Below are 19,517 nucleotides of genomic sequence, written 5' to 3' on the forward strand. Positions count from 1 at the left end.
AAAAGTGCTAGTTGTGACTGCTCTGGAAGATTCTGCTCTAAAATTCAGCACAACCATACTTGTGCAGGTCATTGTGGTTTGATAATCCATAGCTTGGAGAGCATCCCTTATGAGATTACTGCTTGGCAGGTAGGTTCATTAGACATGTCTGGTGCACATTGCCCTACCTGGATTTTACCATGTCTGATGGCAGAAAAAACAGGTGAGGTTTATGAGGTCCTATTTCTGTATATTTGGGTAACATCACACTTAAAGAATATAAGGAAAGCTGTATCTCAGCCAAATGTAATACCAGACTCGCTATTTGAAAATCAGAATTATCAGCAAAAGAGTAAAGTAAAACACAGTCCTAACCTCAGAATTCCTTTTTAGTGCCTTTATTACCTATAATTATACTGTGGCAATTAAGTCTGGAAAATGAAATTATTGAGCTATGGTGTTGGTGATGGCTGTTTCTCTACCAGTTTGTTTTTATGGATTTGAGCCTCTCAGACATATGTATAGTCCCTTCTTTTCAGAACTGGAGAAGCATGAAGGTCTTAAAGATTGTTAATATTTGAAATATTTCCTGGCTAATGAGTTTTATTTGCAAACTACCTTTCTGACATGAGCAGACCGGTGCTTCATGTTGCCGGTTCATTCAAGATCGTTTTCCTGGCTTTGTGATGTTTCACACATGATGCACCATAAGCATCACTGAAGTCAACTCTGATCTTCAGTTTTCAGTACATAGCTGTTTCTCTTTAGAGACCACAGATGATACACTAGTCATGTCATTTGCTCACATGTAATACAGTGATTAAAATCTACTCATCTCTCTCTTCTTGCTGTTGTGGTTGGAAGGAACTGTTCAGTTTGATTCTAGTTTTTGCTGTTGAGTTCTCGTGATGAGTGATTGGAGTGCTTTGTTACACAGTAGGAGGATGATTTCCCCTTCTTGATGAGCTCCTGAATGTGCTTTGGGGAAAAGAAGTACCCAAAAACTGCACTGTGGCAAGCAAAGGAGTTGCACTAAGGCGCTGGGAGCATGTCTTCCACTAAGAACAATGAAAAATTGTAGTGAGAATTAGGAAACAGACAGCTGATCCTCAGGCTGCAGGAACTTTCTTCAGTGTTGGAGGAGACTGACTATTTTATTTCTTCCCTTTTTTAAAAAAAAATTAGTGTTGGTAGACTCAGAGTACTGCTTTAAGGCTTGACCACTTTGTCTAAACAAGGAATTTGCTGCAAAAATGTCGACTGCTATAGAAGCTTCTGCTTTTCATAGTTACCAAGCAGACAAAATACGTAAGGCCATCTGTAGTGATGTCGGTAAAAGTGTGTTTGAAGGACTGGGTTCATAATTCAGGGTGTGCCGGGTTGTACTCCCTATCAGCAGACACTTTTCTTGGTTGTGGATTTGCATGTATGTTTTTTATGGTGGGATTTTTGATGGGGGTGGGGGTAGAGATGAGAAAATTTGGAGGGCTGGCTCTCACTTGCATTTCTCTGGTCTGGTAAGCTTTTTCCTAGCAAAAGAAAAACAGGTGCATAGGTTTACTGTTTAATTCCATCAATCAACAGTGTAACAGTTACAGTAGTTAATGCAAAGTATCATAGCTGATAAACCATTTCCTCTTCTGATATCCCCATGTATGCTGGCAAGAGATGAAAATATTTTCTGTCAGGGCTTAACCCGGATGTTTGGTTTTGGGTTTTATACAGGTTTTGAAAGGTGAGAGAATTTGTGGTCTTTGTCACTGGTGAAATTAGAGGAATCAGAAGGAGATCTTTTTGGCAGTGAAAGAAGGATCAAGAACAAGTGTTTGCTGATGGAGACATGAAATTGGGTGAACTCAGAAGCAAAGCAAAGAGTTTTACACTGGCAGACTGCAGATATATTTTTGCTAGTGATGATGTCATTTACTGGTGGTTAATAATTGTGTCTTTGAAACATGGTCTTTAGCCTCTGCTTCTTTAGCCCATGTTTCATGTGTAGGAGGTTCTGAAACCACAGTAAGTGTGTAAATTATGGCATAGTTTGTTTATTGTGACTAAATTCTCCATGCAGTGGAGTCTTCAATTTACAACAAAGTTACATTGCCTCATCTGTTGAGATATGTTCCACAGTCCTCTCTAAGCTGAAAAACTGTGACTGCAATAGCACATATTAACTTGATCTGTTAAAGTTAATTGAGAATGGCAAAACTACTGCCTGTTTCTGGTCCATCATCACTGCAGGTGCTACAGGTAGCAATTTTTATCAGTAGTTCTGGAGCAAGTGTTTGGATCAACTGACATGGGAGAAAGTGCTACATGTAGCCTGAAAGTTAAGAATTAACTATTTTGAAATTCAGAATTCAAAAGCAGCAATTTTTAATCTGTAAACTGCACATTTTATTAGTGCTTTGGTGCTGATACTTAACATGTATAAATTAAAAGGCACGAAAAAAATTCTGAAGAGATAGTAAAGTCTGAAAAGTAGTTGCTGAAACTGAAACATCTATTGTCACCTCAACTGTTGTAAGCAAAAAGAAACTAGCCAAAAGCTTGTGTCAAATAAATTTGTTAGCATGTCTTGTTACTGAAAAATTGTGCAGTTGTTTGACTGTTTCCATGTCTTAGGGTTCCTAAGTTCTGGAAGTAAAATTTCCTAAATTTCTGAAGTAAAAATCTGACAATAGAATTTTATGAGCATGATGCAGCATTAGGTAAACCTTCAGAAAAAGTAAGCAATAAAATAATGGAAAATATGTTAACTAAGTAATTCTTACAGGTCCAAGATACATATGTTACTGGAAAAAAGCATTAAATGCAAAGCTGTATTGTTGGTGTTCATCACTTTTATGCTCCTATCTGGTGTAATGGGAATAAAGTCCAATGCTTTATTGTTTTGATTTCTGACACTAGGTAAATATTTTCTCTCTATTTTGACAGGCCAGTTGGAATGCCAAAAATGGAAAAAGTTTACCTACATAACCCTAGCTCAGAAGAAACAATTACATTAGTATCAATATCTGCTACAACATCACATTTTCATGCATCATTTTTCCAAAATAGGGTAAGTTTTTTTTACTTTTTCAAAATTAGCTTTTCTTCTTCCTCTCAAATCTGAATGGAAGCTTCTCTGAAACAGTGACTTACTGCAATAACTACATACCTAGAAGTATTAAGATACTGCAGTTCTTCATCTCAGAGCAAATTTGAACTGAACATAGAAACACAAGGAGTGCTGAGTACATGGGAAACATATACTGTAGTTGATGGTTTAACAGCAGATTTCCTTTGTTGCTGAAGTGAATGCATTTCCTCAGAGCACTTACATAAACAGACTGTTCCTATAAATTTTCTGAATATTCTAAGTCAGGTGATGTGTGCAGTAGTGTGCAGTGTTAGTGTGCAGTACTCACCCCAGTGTACTTAGAGCTGTAATTGTGTCACAGGAACTTGCACGTTCAAAAGCGTGGTGTCAGCAGGGTTAACTCCTAACCACATTGCTGCCAGATAGAGTCCTCTAGTTTCAGTTTTGTCTGGAGAGCCTGTGGCTTAGCAAGAGCCACGTAAACATGAAAAAATTCAGAAAACCTGGCTATAATAAGCAACCTGTTGCACTTAAAGAAGCCTTATAGCAGTTGTATTTCTCCAGTGACCTTTGAACTGTCAGTCTAAACTACTTTTGTGATAAGCTGAACTCTAAATTCAGAATTGAGTGCAAAAATTCAGTTAAATATGATCCTGCACTAGATAATAGTTTTAAATTATTGCTACTTTTATTAGTTTGTTACACATTTCATTTGTTTGAAAGTTCTACTTTTTTCTTTCCAAATATTCAGTTGACATTCTAACATCAGTATTGCACAAAGAACACATGAGGCTCTTCTGCAGCACAAAAACTATTGTTCATCTGCATGATATAATTTATTCAGTGAACAGTTTTGCTTATCCCTCTGCTTGCTTTCTTTTATTTTTTCCAGAAAATTCTCCCAGGAGGGAATACGTCTTTCGATGTAGTTTTCCTCGCAAGAGTAGTGGGAAATGTAGAGAACACTTTATTTATTAACACTTCTAATCATGGGGTATTTACTTATCAGGTAAGAGAATTACATGCTTTTCAGAAAAGTGAAGTGTGAACTAGGCAAAACAGTATCTATTATGGGATACTTAACCATCCAAGGATACCTGCACAGTAGTGGTGGGTTGTTGGTTTGGGGTTTTTTTCATCAACCCAGTTGAAGAAGTTTCCATCTGTGTCGGTAGCTGTAACACAGATACACCATGGAAAGATCAGTAGGGCTGTACTGTGAGCCAGAGCAGTGAGATTACATAGGATTTAGAATCCTCCCAATACCTTTTTTGTGCATGTTATTTTAGTGGCTCATTGTAGAGATCTAGCTCATCCTTTAGCTCTTCACTTATCTGATCCAGTGGCAAGACAATGTTATTCATTAAGCTGGCAAAAAATTACTCACTGGAGATGAGAGAGACCAGAAAGTGAAAAATGAAAGAAATCCTCTTGTTGAAAGGATATAATAACTCTTATCATGACAATGTTTTGCAAACAACAACAAAAATGCTTCCCAATACGGATAGTTTCATAATTATATGGTATCTATCTGATACTAAGTTATAGAGTGTCAAAAAAAAAGATGTTTTTTTGATTGCATGTTTTTAAATGTAAGTAAATAGTAGAAATGAGGAATAGCCTTTAGCTGCAAACTAAACCAGTTTCTTTATTTCAGAGCTTTAGTATGATACTGGTTTTAAAGGTTCAGTTACAAGTATACTATAAAACGAATCAAAAAGAGTTCTTGGTGGATTGCTAAAATGAGTGTGCATGTTAGGCTCTGCAACAATTACAGCTACTTAAGTCTGTGTTTCTATTTCTGAACCAGGTGTTTGGCATTGGAGTTCCAAACCCCTATCGATTGCGCCCATTTATTGGGGCCCGAGTTCCTGTAAATAGCAGTTTCTCTCCTATAATAAATATCCATAACCCTCACAGTGAACCTTTGCAGGTAAGTGTGAGAGAAAAATCATTAAATGCTCATTTATGGTATTAAGCTGAAAGTTTGTTTATTTTGGTACTTCTTAAAATTCTGTTTGAACTTTAGAGCTCTTTGAGGTCATGTCTTTCATATTATAAGATTTTTTTTTCTGCTTAAATGCAATTTACATTGTAGATTATAGTCGCAAATCTCGTCATTTCCTAAACTGAGGTTTTCCAGTGAAATTTCAGTTTTTAAAATGGTTGTAATTCGTGAAAAATAAAGATTTAAACTTCACTGGTAATTAGGAAGAGTACTGAAGCAAACAAACAGATCTTTTAATCCAGTGATGTCTCTTAGCTTCATTCTCTCTGGTTTGCACAGCAGAAGGTGTTGTTTCAGTATACCCCAGTATGTAATCTTGGAAAAGCATTCTTATGTTCAGGCAGGATTGATGTCTTTACCTAACCAAATTCTGATTCTGTTAAGAGATTCACAAACAGTAAGATGCTCTAGAAAGCACATAAAGTGTAGCACCAGCAAATGTCTGTATCAGCTTAAAAGTGAATACGTAAGGTATTCCAGTGGTCAAATAGTCAGTAATTTATGCCATTGCACATGATAATATCTGATAAGTAAACGGGTTCCTTTTAAGGATGAGTGCTAACATTTTCTGTTATCCACCTCAGGTGGTAGAAGTGTATTCCAGTGGAGGTGATCTCCATTTAGAGCTTCCAACAGGTCAGCAGGGAGGTACAAGAAAGCTATGGGTGAGTAGCCAAGTCTTGCAGCACTCATTGTACTTGCTTGGGAGGTTTTATTTTGATATGAGCTTAGGCTTTGGGGTTTTTTTACTGGCTTGTCATGTAATCTTTTAAAATACCCCATAAAAATGGAAACAATAACAGGGTCTGTTAATGTTCTGGTAGTAGGAGTTGAATGAAAGGTTTAATTAAGATAAGCCATATATATTGAGCTGTGTTGTTTTGAAATGCAAAGAATAAAATTATTCCCATTAGAATGAATTACACCTACCTGAGCACTCAGTCCTGAGGAGGCCTGTGAGCTGGATCTAACCCACAGAAAAAGTGTGCATGTTTTTGTGTTTGGTTTGTTGTTTAGGCTTTTTTTATTTGTCTTGACTTTTTTGGTGGTGCTGGGGTTTTTTAACTTAGAAAGTCCTTCCTGCAAATTACTATGAATGCACACATGGGTTGAAAATGAAGCTGAGCAAACTTAGGGAAGAAAAATCTATTATGGACTACTAAATAAAACAGTGTGTGTAGCTGAAGTAAATCCCTGGATCATGGGTTGAGAGTGTCTGGAAACTGTTCTGGAAAATATTCCTACATGCATGCCCTGCAGCTACTCCCTAGTCATCATGTCTGCTGCTAGAGACAAGGTAGTGGATTCGATGGACTGTGGTCTGGTTTGAAGTACCACTTACTGATATCTTTAAGTGAAATAAAATTTAGAAGCATCCCTAAGGTACAGTTCTTGGCTCCGTGCTGTGTGTCACAGCACATGGCTTGTGTCTGCTTTGGAGAAAAAACACTTGGAATATGCAAAGTCAATGTTTGATATTACTGTCAACATTTCTTCTGAATATCTTTTGTTTATTGCCAGATTCTGCTCATTTAGTCTACTGTCTTTTTACCACAAATTGAGTACATAAAACCTAGAATCACAGTTAACTTAGTCAAATGGGATTTGAAAGTTCTCTTGTGTATACCTAGTTTTAATTAGTGTCATATTAGCTGATTACAACTATCCTGTATAAATTTAATAGTAATTTTAGTTATATGAAGCCTATCTCTTCCTGCTATTGTAGCTTTTTTCTTAACACAATTATACTCAATGCTTCTATTGTAATTATTTTGTGTGACAGCTTTTTTTAATTACTGCACTCTCATAGATGTGCTTTGATTATTTATCAGGAAATACCTCCCTATGAAACAAAAGGAGTGATGAGAGCCAGCTTTTCTTCAAGAGAAGCGGATAATCATACAGCCTTCATTAGAATAAAAACAAATGCCTCAGACAACACAGAAGTTATTATTCTGCCTGTTGAAGTTGAAGTTACAACAGGTTTGTGAAAGAGTGGTTGGGGTTTTGTTGATTTTTGGGCGTTGTTTTGTGTTTTGGTTGGGGCTCTTTTCAGTTATTCAAATTAATTAACTCTTGGTATAATAAGAAAATTGTAACTTTTTTTTTTTTAAAGCACCAGGAATCTATTCATCAACAGAAATGCTAGATTTTGGTACCCTGCGAACACAAGGTAAACCATTCTTCAGTTCTCAAAGTATTTATCAGGAATAGGGTGGGGAGGGGAAAGCCCTGATAGCTTTTTACTGTTCAGGGTTGTGTGTGGAATGATGCTTTAAAAATTACAACAGCAGGTTACAATAGAGCACAGATACAAGAGTACTTGGGGTGTGTGTACAAGGAAGCAGTAGTTTGCACACCAGGTTGTAAGTCCAGTAGTAAGGTTAATGTTACACAGTTGCATTAGTCTGAAAAGCATTTTGGTTCAATTAGTTTGTGAACTTGTTGTGAAAATTGTTTCACTTCTGGGTAAGTCTTAATTTTGAGACATGAGAAAAAGTGAAGGTGTCCAGTCTTGATCAACTGTTTTATGACAGACTCTTTTTTAATTGCCTCTTAACACATTTGGGCTTAACATTTTACACTTATATTAATATTGTTTAGTGATAGAAAAGTATGCATTGGAAAGTAAAACCAGAGGTATTTTTTAAAACTGTAAGAGGGATTTATTGCTGATGAAAAACAGTATGTATCTTCTGTTCAACTAAAAAAAAGATAGCCTCTGAAGAACTTTTCCGTGCTGCTTCCTTGACATGTAAAGATTTTCAAGTAAGAGAAATTTCTTCTGAACATGGTGCATCTGACAAAGTCATTGATTGTCGTATTTTTAGCCTGTTCACTTCTTAATGTGTTAGAAATACGAGTGGTAAGCTGAAGCATGTAATACCTACTAATACAAAGAAATGCAGTTTGTATCAGATTCTTGGGACTAGCTACTTTGACTGGCTGTTCTGTCATGTTAGTATAACTTTTTAACACTGAACAGTGGATGTATATAAGAAACTAGCTAGTGTAAATGACTTTGTATGAGATTCACATGTTAAAGTAGCCTAATAGACAGGTGTGTTTTTTGTTCTTTAACAGATCTGCCAAAAATTTTAAATCTGCATTTATTAAATTCAGGAACAAAAGATGTGCCAATTACAGTAAGTTTAATTTCTTTCTGTTTGAAACGTTCTACTTGGATTTACTTTTTGTCATAAAAATTGATCATTCACAGGTTCACCATGTAGTGTTCAGAATTAGAAACTAGGTGATGTGTGACTGAAAATGGAACTTAATAGCAGAGCAAATAATTTTTCTGCCTGGTAAAATTAATTAGCACTATAGCCTCCTTTGAATGCTCTGAACAGCATTTTAGGCTGTACCTACTATATCTGAACCTTTGAAAACTTCTACACTTGAGAACAGTAATTCATGTTCAGTGATTGACAGATTAATACAGTCTGTAAGATTCTTTGTCCTCATCATACACACAACTTTTACACATCAGTGTATAAAGTGGCTCCCAACATAATTTTTAAACATAAGCAAAGAGTAACTTTCAAGAGCTGCCTGTAAAATTACCCTTTTTTCCTTGAGCTTCTCTGTTTTGTTGCTTCAAATAACAAAAGAAAAAAAAAAAAAAAAAAAAAAACACTAGTGTCTAGGCCCTTTGCAGTAAGGCCGCTGGAGCTTAATGTGAAGTGCAGCCAGCTTCAGAATTCTAGCATTTGGATTTCCTACTTTCTGTTTTTATTTCAGAATTTTGGCACTAAGTCTGGTGCCTTTGTTCATTCATACCTTTTTCCTGTGTGATTTTTCTCATTGCCCACTGTTTTTCTCACTTCTTCCTTCTCCCCTTCCTGTCTTCCTTCTTTTCCAGATTTAGTTGTGTAGCTAGCTATACCTTGTCCCAGTGCACTTCAAAAAGTGTTGAAGTGTTGAAAAGAAACCAGAGGAGCCAGAAGAATGACTGAAGGATTGGCAAAGGTTCCTTACTGAGATCTTGGAGAGCATTTCTGTGTTTATAAAGCTTGAAGCTGTAACTATGAGGAACAGTGTTTTAATAATAGAGATCTAGGATATCCAGAAATCTTAGGATACTGGAAATAGAGGCTAGATGAATTTAAAGTAGAAACAGGAAACATTTCTAGTCATGAAGATAAATTTTCAGTGACAATAGACCATTACAGTGCTTGCTAAGCTCGCTAATAATTTTCAAGACAAGAGAAACTTACAATATACTGCAAACAAGAGAAACTTACAGTATAGTGCAAAAAGATTTTAATTCCTTGAGGTCCTGATATTTATTGCATTAATGAGGTCAGATGATCCTATAGGAGTCATGGCTTTGTAAGCTATAGCTCAACTTGCATTGTTGTAGAAACCAAAATGACCTGTATATGATTTTTGCATTGAGAGGATTGGAAAATCCAGTAAATTATTTTTCCAGCTGTGTTTGCATGTTTTTCTTTGTAGATTTGACAGTTTGCTTGGCTTTTTTTTTTGAAGTGTGTAATACACTTGCTGAGTACAATGCAAATAATCATATTTTTAGACCATCAGTATCACTTCTAATATGTGGTAGTGTAGTGCCTAATTCATGCTTCTCCATTTAAAAAAAGGCCCAAGCCTATCCATTTTTTTTAATCTATAGTCTTCAGATTATGGGCTATAAACCATAAATATCGATCTTATGGAAGACTGTCACTTGATAACCATTATACACGTAATGACAAACCTTTTCCAGAGAAATGATTTTTTTATTGTATATCAAAGCAGTTGATTTGGCATTTTTAAATCCTTTGGGACTCACTTTTGCAAGGAAAAAGCTACCACACAGGTCCAGACATGATGGGTTTTTCAGTGTATCACATGGCACGTAAAGTCAATTGTTCTTTTCATTAAGCTTTGTTGGGAAGTATGCAACCTTTCTAGCTTTTGAAGTCCTGTGTGAATTTCTGCTGCTGTGCCAGTTAGCGAATTCAAAGTGGAAAGCAAGAGTAAAGAATTTTTGGAAGGAACTTGGTGAATAGCTTACTTCTAGGAAAGCTTGACAAATAGACTTCTGACTCTTTAGAGCTAGGGTTTAAAAGTAGTAAGACAGATCTGTGTGACAGATTTCATCTTAATGTCAGAAGAAAAGGCCAAGACTATATTTAGCATATGTTTAAGCTGGGTGCTGGAGGAACTAAATAGCTTCAGGTCATCAGTGTGTGAGAGACTGCTAATACTGTTGCCAGACTTGTAGTTGTTCTGCCTTCAAGTATTTAGTCATGCTGTGGTCCAAGAAACTGGTTGAGGAAAATAAGAGCAAGTCATTTTCTTTTCCAAGTTTTAAAACTCCTTATAATATCTCCCTCATTTTGTAAGGTTTGTTCCATTATTAAGGAGAATAATGCTTATTTCATGACGGGATAAACCAGTCATGCAGCAACAATTAATTCGTTCTGTCAAAAATCTGGTAAATGTAGATTGTTGAACACTTTGTTTTATCCCTTTTCTCAAATAAAAATTTTGTATTTCCTTGATGCACTTTCAGTGCGTTTGACTGTTAAAAGCAAAGGGACACTTGAAAACATGCATGAAGATGCAGGAATCATCAACGTGATTTGATGCATGAAGAACCAGGAAATTCAGGACAGCCTTAGTGAAGCTGAATTGTCTCAGTTTGAAAACAAAAGTGTTTGTACAAGGAAGTATTAAGTTCTGTCCCAGCTTTAGAATAGGGGTTACTCTTAGCAACCTGCAAGGCGTTTGCTTCTGTGTTGTGTTTTTATCTTCATGTTTGGGTGCATGCATCTCAAAATTATCAAGGATTACAGTTTAGTAGTAATTTGTTCCATGTTCTGGATGGTTCTTTGTGGAGAAAGTGAACTTTAATTAGTTAGGTGTTTCTCTGTTTAAACACAAGGCCAAGAAGTTTTTGACAGTTGTACCTGTAAAAGAGAATAAACAGTTCAGAAGTGGTTCTGATACTAATGGAACCAGCCGTAATCTGCTATCTTTAGCCACAGGGCTTTTCTGTCTATGCTAGTGGGCAAGCCAAACCAGGTTCAGGAGCCTTCTGACAGGTAAACAGTATAGAGAAACACACGCCAGTCTGCCAACCCATACTCTTTAGCTTATTAGAATACATGTAGCTCAAGCGTCCTTAAACCTTCAAAGTCTTTCTCAAGAACTCCTTCAAAAGCACAAAGTTTTAGCCCCTCTTTGTGTCCTTTAGAACATTTAAGGCCTTAATTTTCTGCAGTTGTGCTAAATATTGAATATGTCTTTACAGGGCAGGGTCAGGAATCTTGAATGGGTCATACTGTGAGAGAGGCATGTATTACTGAAGCATATCTATTTAAAATTATTCTTCCCTACAGAAGTTGCTGTTAGGAAATTTTCTGAGAAAATTGGTGATATTATGTTCTTGATGGAACTTGTTTTGTATGTGTATTTAGGACCTATCCATATCTGATGATTTTTAATGCATATTTCAGGACAGCCTTTACTTGAGCTGTATTTGAAATAAGTTGAAATTTGAGGAAAGTGATGTTGAAGGGACTCTTAAGGATGTTTGTTTTTTCCTTAGTTGTCTAAATTCTGTATTTCCCTTTATAGCATGTAATCAAGCAACAAATGGAAAATGTGCATTATGTAGTTCAGAAATTTTCAATAAAGCAGTGTAAATCCCTCCGTTAACTAAATTCACTAGCTGTAGATATTTTGAGTAAATACATGTAGGTTTGTTACACTTGTGGTTTAAGAGATGCACATCTGAAACCTGCCATTTTTCTGGTAACTGGCTGTCCTTTTGAATATTCCAGTTTGATTTACTAAATGAAATTGGCATTATTTCAAACCAGTAATTAAAGAAAACATTTTGCATGAAAAGAGCTTCTAAAAATGTGTTTCATCTGTCATCCAGAAGTTGTGAACTTTATCACAGCTTTGATTTCATCTGCTTTAAGAGGTTTTTTTAAAAAAGATGTGTCAAGATTTCAGTTTTGTAGTGTGGCTCTCATTAGAACTTATGAAGAGAAATACCAAATACCTGCATCCCATGTATGCAGACATGGTGGTGGACAAAGGTCAGTGCTATAAATCCAAAATACAAAACTTCTGATTGAGTTAATGGAGATTATTCATTAGCTGCAGGAGTAGTGCTGCTTGTTCCCACTAAGGATCATGTGGTATGCAGAATTTAGTTATTTATGCACACTTTTATGGCTTTATTTTACAATCAAGGACAGCTTGGCTTGGAAGAACTGTAATTGGTTTGTAGGACTAGCTGTCAGCCTTGCTCCTTCCTGACCAAGAAAGGCTCAGCTGCTTTTTAAGCAGGTACTAAACCTCTGCAGCCCAGCAGAAGGTAAGGCAGCACTCATTTCAGTTTCCTTAATTCAGCATCCTGTAATTTGCTGTGGATTAACAGCTGCTATGTGAGCAGCTGAGCTGTTCTTAAAGCAGGAGAAGACAGCTGGGGAGCAAGAATCATGGCAGCCATCCTAATTTAAAGCAAAACAAGAATAAGAGCATTTAAATGCTTCACACTCAGTTTCTCCAAGGAATCTAGCTAGATAGTTTGCTAGTCTTTGTAGAGTCTTCAGATGACATGGAATCCCTTATGCTGCTGCATAGCAATGGGTACCTCTACAAATCAGCTCTGGCTAATAACTGACACAATAGCTCTTCCAGTAATGCCCTTTTTCCCTTTAGTTTAAAACAATAATCCTCAGATGTAAAGGGTGACCTTGTAAAGTGTTAGTGTAGAATGAGTGTCATCACAGATCTATGAAACGTTTCTCTATACAGTTACATGCGGACTTAGCATGGGAGACAAGAGAATTGTCTGTGTCTTCTCTGGTAATTGCACAAGTCTGGTAATTGCTTTAACAGCTTTGTTAGTGAGCGCACTAGAAACAAATAGCCTAGCTATTGTAGCCCTGCAGCATTAAGAATAAAAATTGAATCATAATTTAAATAAGGTTTGTTTTCTATTTTAGTAATATCTTTTTGGCCATACTGCCACTTAATTCAATATCCCCAAGGAGAGCTCACTGTTACCCACTTTCCTGTATGTTGACTGAGTAATTTGTAGGACCTAAAAAAATTCTAAAACCACTTGTAATGCTGCTTTATTATAGGAAAGACAGACCTGTAAGAGCTTGGCCAAAACTAGTTGGAGTTTTATCACTGTGAAAGACACATGAAGGCTTCACACCATGTTAGCAATGATAAATTTACAGATGCTTCGTATTTTGTCTGTTTGCAGAGTGTTAGACCTACACCACAGAACGAAGCTATAACAGTACATTTCAAGCCCGTTACGTTAAAAGCCTCTGAAAGTAAATATACCAAAGTTGCAAGCATTAGCTTTGATGGTGAGTACTGCTCTTCTCTTAGAACATGTCAAGTGCTTCTGAAACTTACTGAAGTTTCATTGATTATTGTCACTCTCTTAACAAAACACTGTTTATAATTTGGGAACAAATGGGATTTTCCTACCTGGAAAGGGCTTACAGTTCTTCTGAACTTCACTTATTTCTGAAAAGATTGTCTTTGTCGCGATCAAGAAGTATTTTAGACAGGTAAATACAGATAAGAAGAGAAAGTATTCCTAATTTTTCTAATAAATATAGCTGTATTCTCATGTTAAGGCACTGACTATTTAAATGTATTTTTATTTTAAAATACAACCTTTGTTTTTGAGAAATCATAATAAACAAGGTAACACATACAAGTTACTCCTGGGGAAGTTTCCATTAGACACAAGAAGAAAAATTTTCACAATGAAAACAATCACCCATTGAGATAATCTCCCCAAGAACGGATGGATTCTGCGGTGTTGGGCATTTAAGATCAGTCTGGCTTGGGTGCTGAGACATCTTGTTTAAACTGTACTTCAGGTCTCCTTCCAACCTGGTATTCTGTTTTTCTCCTGCATAGTGTGACTTTAAATGCTATGCCGACATTTTGTAGAAAGGCACCTCTGTTTTTATAGAGATTTTAATCAACTGTTAGAATGGTGGTGACTACTCAGACATGTTTTGCTTTGAAATACTAGTTGGTACTGTAAGTCTTTCTGCCTGGGTTGCTTAAAAATGGAATCTTATACGTGGGGTAGCTGCAGTAGACATAATTTTAGAAGTTGCATGGATAAAGAGGAGTGGATTGATTTTTATTATCATTTATGGATTAGCACTTTAGAAATTTAATAGCTCAAGGTTTGTAAAACAGTTAAGTCTGTTTTAGCTTATAAATTCTGAAAGAGATGAATTCTGTCAATCTGAGGTGATAATACATTCAGATTTTGAAGCTGGTGGGAATTGTTATATGAATACCTACTGGCTGACATATGGTTCATCTTAGAAGAAATGGTGGTTCCTTGGAAGAATACCCAGTTAAGCTGCTTAATGTGTTTAAGCATTGATGAATTGACTTGATGAATTCCTATCAGTGAAGCACTCAGCCCTAAATATTTGCTATTTCAGCTGCAGGGGCTTTAGGGGCTTGGTGGCTTCTCTTAATTAGTATTTGAATATCTTGATTTCTTTTTGGCACTATCGCTACCAGGCTAACATTGCTGGTTCTGTGATCTTGGAGCAGACCTATGAGCATCACTCTTGGTGCTTGTGTAGTTTGGGTTCTTACATGGATTCTACTTCTCTTTTTGCAATGTTTAGCTTGTCTTTTATTTCTTCATTATTAAGAAGTTGTTACATTTCTGGCCCAAAGTAGTTTCTGGCTCAAGTTTTAAGCCCAGCAATGTCAGGTTTTTGCTCTGTTAGGGGAGGGATAGTTTTATTTCATGTTCTTAGTGAGAGTTCAGTTCATCTGGGATCTAAATTATCCTTTGGACAGATTCAAGTTATTTATATGACAGGAACAATCAGGCTTCCCTATTGTAAAAAAGCTTACTAAATCAGGCAGGTCGTCTAACTAGTGTTAAATGGGAAGAATTCAGAATGGGATCTCTTGCTTCATAGACTTTGCCCCATGTCAGTTTGCTTATTGAAATTTCCTTAAGTTCTACTTTTTTCCTTCCATGATAATTAATTTCTGAGCTAGCTCTGTGGTTTTATTTCTCCACTCATTCTAGTCTAACTTAATGGATCAATTTTTGTCAGCTTTAACTAACTTCTTATATTCTTGTGTGTACAGCATCAAAAGCAAAAAGAGCATCACAGTCTTCTGGGAAAATAACTGTTAAAGCAAAAGAGAAGAGCTATTCCAAACTTGAAATACCATATCAAGCAGAAGTGTTGGATGGGTAAGCTTCCAGTAACTGAACATAGTTCAAAAACTAAATGCTCTAAATTAGAAGAGAATATTCCTGTTTTTAAGCAAATGGATGAGGTAGCTGTAGCCATTCATAGGTTGGTTTCAAGGCTTGAGTTAAAATTGACCTTAGTGAGTTGTATTTCAGAGCAGCTGAAGACTGCAGATGACACATTTTAAAAATGCAGTATTGGAAATATTTCTGCTTTTGCATTTGCTATTCTATTTCTAGATAAAGTAAGGATAGAGAAAATACTTCCGGTTTTAAGCAAAGTTTTGAAAGAACCCTGTGTTCCCTTGGGTTTTGTTACTTATTTACAAAGTATGGCTAAGTTGACTTCAAAAACATTTTGAATGAGGTGCTATTTTATCAAGAGAACTGGCTAAGTATTTTAAAGACAAGTAAACTAAACCTTACCTATTAGAATTTTTCTGCTGCAGACACATGATTTGGCTAATAAGAAATAGACATGATTTGCAAATTATCTTAATACTTCAGCACTTCCTTTTAGTCCTCCTATTATTCTGAGTTACATATTTTTTATCTTATTTGAATTACTTAGTTATTAATGTCCCTGTAATGCTGATAATATAGTTTCAACATGCAGTGGGGTATGTACCCTTTTTGCTGTTTGAAATAATGAATTCTAGTCTTTGTGTAAGGAAAACATTTTGAGGAATATCTGTATTTTCTTTACACTATTTTCTTTTAATAGTTATTTAGGATTTGATCATGCTGCCACACTCTTTCACATCCGTGACAGTGCTGCTGATTCTGTGGAAAGACTGATCTATCTAACAAACACATTCAGTTTTGCAGTCCTTATACATGATGTTGTGTTACCAGAAGAAGCAAAACCAATGTTTAAAGTAAGTCCCATTTCAGTGAATGCTTTTACCTATTAGTAAATGCTTAAATGTGATGCACTTTGTTCAGTTGTAACCTTGGTCTTCAATGTTCACTGATCTAGGTCCAGAACTTCAGTAAACCAGTCTTAATTCCACCCAATGAATCCAGATACATTTTTACGCTTCATTTTATGCCTTCCACATCATCTGTTCACATAGATAACAATATCCTACTTATCACCAATGCTTCTAAATTTCACCTACCTGTCCGAGCATACACAGGATTTCTAGATGTAAGTATTTTCCTTTTTTTTTTTTTTTTTTTTTTTTTAATTAGAGGCAGACTTCATAGGACTCTTTAATTCTTTATTCTACTTTGGTGTCTGCTGAAATTGTTTTTTGTTCTCTTTAAATCTTTAGTTTTACATAGGAAAATTTATTAATGTGAAATTTTGGGATTGTCATGGTGGTGTTGTATTAAAATTATTAATGCATTTTTAATGAGCTTTAATTAAGCTCATGAAATTTGAGCACACTTTATATTTCATTTATGCTAAAATATTTCTATCAATCTTTCTAGTACTTTGTACTGTCTCCAAAAACTGAGGAGCGATTTATAGATTTTGGCATATTGAGTGCAACAGAAGCTACCAGCATTTTATTTGCAGTCATCAACAGCAATCCAATTGAGGTGAGGATGCATTTATTTTTAGTTTATCTTTTAAAAAATTTCCATCAGTGTTGTTACTGAAAACATTAACTTTTGTTCTTTTTAAGCTGGCTATAAAAAGTTGGCATATTATAGGGGACGGTTTGGCTGTAGAACTTCTAACAACTGAAAAGGGAAACAGAACAACAATAATTGCAAACCACCATGAACTACAAAATGCTACTGCATCTGATCAGTCTTCAGTAAGTAAAACTTCAAATCCATTGCTTAAAGCTAGATATAGAAGGGAGAAAAGAGACAAACCTCTGCAACTTCTTTCAGTTTCATTTTAGCAGAGGAGAGATAAAAATTCTTAATTTTTTTGTCTGAACTTGAGTATGATAAAGCATGTAGGCTTTCTAAATTTATTTTAAGAAGCAGCATTGTATTCAAATTGCTTTTTTTGAACTTTAGCCTTTCCAAATCTAACCAATCTCAATACCCTCAGATGATGCCCAGCATTAATCTGGGATAAGTGGAAATTTATCGCCACAAGGAATAGATAATTTTTGTGTTAGTCACTTATGTATGTGAACTCTTTGTTTATCACTGACAGTGGTTTTAAATGGATTTTGAATCTGGTTTTCGTGAAATTGCTTTTTGTTTAATGGAATACATTGCTGATCTTTTCTTCTATTTACAGGTGATCCTTGCATCAGGCTATTATGCAGTGTTCAGAGTAAATCTAATAGCAAAGGAACTTGAAGGAATTCATGATGGAGCTGTACAAATCACGACAGATTATGAGGTATATTTATTGTATAATAAATGGGTATTGCCCAAAAGATCTGTTCAGTCTTTAAGTGTTGAGTTTTGAAGGGAACTCCAGAGGTCAGGTTGTCTTTGCAAGTTAACCCTGCATCATACAACAGGAATGCTACTTACACTTTTATTATGATTTTCTTCCAACTCTCAGAAATATCCGTTTAAATCTGATCTAATGCTTTGAAACAGTTTAGGTTCTTCAGTGACATGAGACATCCTCAAAGCATCAATGCGTGGATCTTGGGGCTTATAGTGCACTGACAATGTGCTTCTCCATACATTATCAGTTACTGCAACTGAGCTGTAATATCAGCCTTTTTGTGTCAAAACACAATGTGAAAGCTGTTTTGGAGAGTCAGAGAATCATTAAGGTTTGAAAAGGTTGGATACCACCATGCCCACTAAACCATACTGCAATTTGCTGGCTGTTGCTGAAACAGAATCCTTGCACTGATTATTATGGGAGGGAACAACCAGTTGCCTCAACTTCATATGCCTTGTTTTTGCAGGAGACAGAGTCTAATAAATAATGCAATCTATATTTAATATCTTTCTGTGATATGTGGAAAAAAACCCCAAGTGTGGTTTTGTGCTTCTGTGCTTATGAAGTCAGGAAATTATATCACTGATAGTGTGGTTCTGATGGTGCTACAAAAAATGGAAAATTCCCAATTTCTGCCGGTTATCAGAGATTTTAAGCTTTTTTTTAGTATATCCACACATAATCCTTCAGTTACGGATTCTACAGATCATTTTATTGTCTTGCTTGTTACAAGTTATTCTACTTGTATTGGTATTTGAATGTCATTGCCATCCCTTCCATGCTACTTTTTCTATGTGTATCTCATGGTACAGGAGATACACATACTTTTTCATGTGTATCTCAGTAACACAATGTCTTGAAGTTGGGTGTATCTTCTTCCCTCTTTTACTTTAAAGATGTTAGCCTTCTGTTTTCCAACAAAGCAAGCACCATTTAAATGAAACCTATATAATATCCCATTGGGGAGCTTGTATTTTCAATACGTTTTTCTGTTCCATGCAGAAGAGAACTGATGATGGCTGAGTAAAGGAGTGCTTCCTGACAGAATGGAGTGACTGTTCAGAATATGATGATGGGTTGAAATCTTAATTCATGTCCCCATGTTTTAAATGCCTATATAATCCTAGAGTACATTAATTGTAGAATTTCAGAGTTTTGTTATTCTATGCAATTTAAAAGTGGAAGAGGCATTTAAAGGCTGGAAATGTAAGGGTTATTTTCTAAATTCTTCTTGTTTTGGTTTTTTTTTTCCAGATTTTAACTATACCAGTGAAGGCTGTGATTGCTGTAGGCTCATTGACCTGCTCTCCAAAACATGTTTTGCTTCCACCTTCTTTTCCGGTAAGAGAGTTGAGGAGGATTAAATGTTTACTTGCTGTGCTTTTACTTCATATGCCCTTTTCAAGGGAGACCACTGTCCTGAATTCTGTGTCAAATTGCTGGAGAGATTGTGCTACTGAACTGTCTTGATCAGTTTGTCATTATTTTGGGGGTTGTTTGGGATTTTTCCACCACGTGTTCCAAGCGTGAGTTGTCCCTACATCTCCTCAATAGCCCACTGGAATGGGATCTTGGAATACTCATGTAGTGGGATAGATCTCATCAAAGGAAGATAGGTCAGTCAGCAGGACTTCAGTGAATGTGTACTGCAATTGCCACATGTTCTGTCTTCCTTCTGACCTCCTGTGTCACAAATTCTTCTGAAGTCTTCTGCTACTCTTGAGGTCAAACAGTCGTGCCTACAGTTGCAAAGATCACTAGTTGTTTTTTATCTTTAAGGTCTATTTTTTTTTCTATTTAGCCTCACCGTTATATGGATACTTATTACACT

The 19,517-nt window shown here is 35.9% G+C and overlaps 1 protein-coding gene across 2 annotated transcripts in view; it reads left to right on the forward strand.

Annotated features, from left to right (window-relative positions):
- The window catches only part of TMEM131 (transmembrane protein 131), a 91,962-nt gene that overhangs the window by 44,000 nt on the left and 28,445 nt on the right, over positions 1-19,517 (forward strand). For both annotated transcript variants that reach the window (XM_063392545.1, XM_063392546.1), the window contains exons 5-19: positions 2,917-3,040; positions 3,954-4,070; positions 4,872-4,994; positions 5,654-5,734; positions 6,902-7,052; positions 7,186-7,242; positions 8,154-8,215; positions 13,315-13,423; positions 15,204-15,312; positions 16,037-16,190; positions 16,292-16,462; positions 16,750-16,860; positions 16,947-17,081; positions 17,522-17,626; positions 18,941-19,027. In XM_063392545.1, coding sequence (XP_063248615.1) covers positions 2,917-3,040; positions 3,954-4,070; positions 4,872-4,994; positions 5,654-5,734; positions 6,902-7,052; positions 7,186-7,242; positions 8,154-8,215; positions 13,315-13,423; positions 15,204-15,312; positions 16,037-16,190; positions 16,292-16,462; positions 16,750-16,860; positions 16,947-17,081; positions 17,522-17,626; positions 18,941-19,027 — 1,696 coding nt within the window. The remainder of the gene's footprint in view (positions 1-2,916; positions 3,041-3,953; positions 4,071-4,871; positions 4,995-5,653; positions 5,735-6,901; positions 7,053-7,185; positions 7,243-8,153; positions 8,216-13,314; positions 13,424-15,203; positions 15,313-16,036; positions 16,191-16,291; positions 16,463-16,749; positions 16,861-16,946; positions 17,082-17,521; positions 17,627-18,940; positions 19,028-19,517) is intronic.

Source organism: Prinia subflava, chromosome 3 (assembly GCF_021018805.1).
Source record: "Prinia subflava isolate CZ2003 ecotype Zambia chromosome 3, Cam_Psub_1.2, whole genome shotgun sequence".
Classification (NCBI taxonomy): Eukaryota; Metazoa; Chordata; class Aves; order Passeriformes; family Cisticolidae; genus Prinia; species Prinia subflava.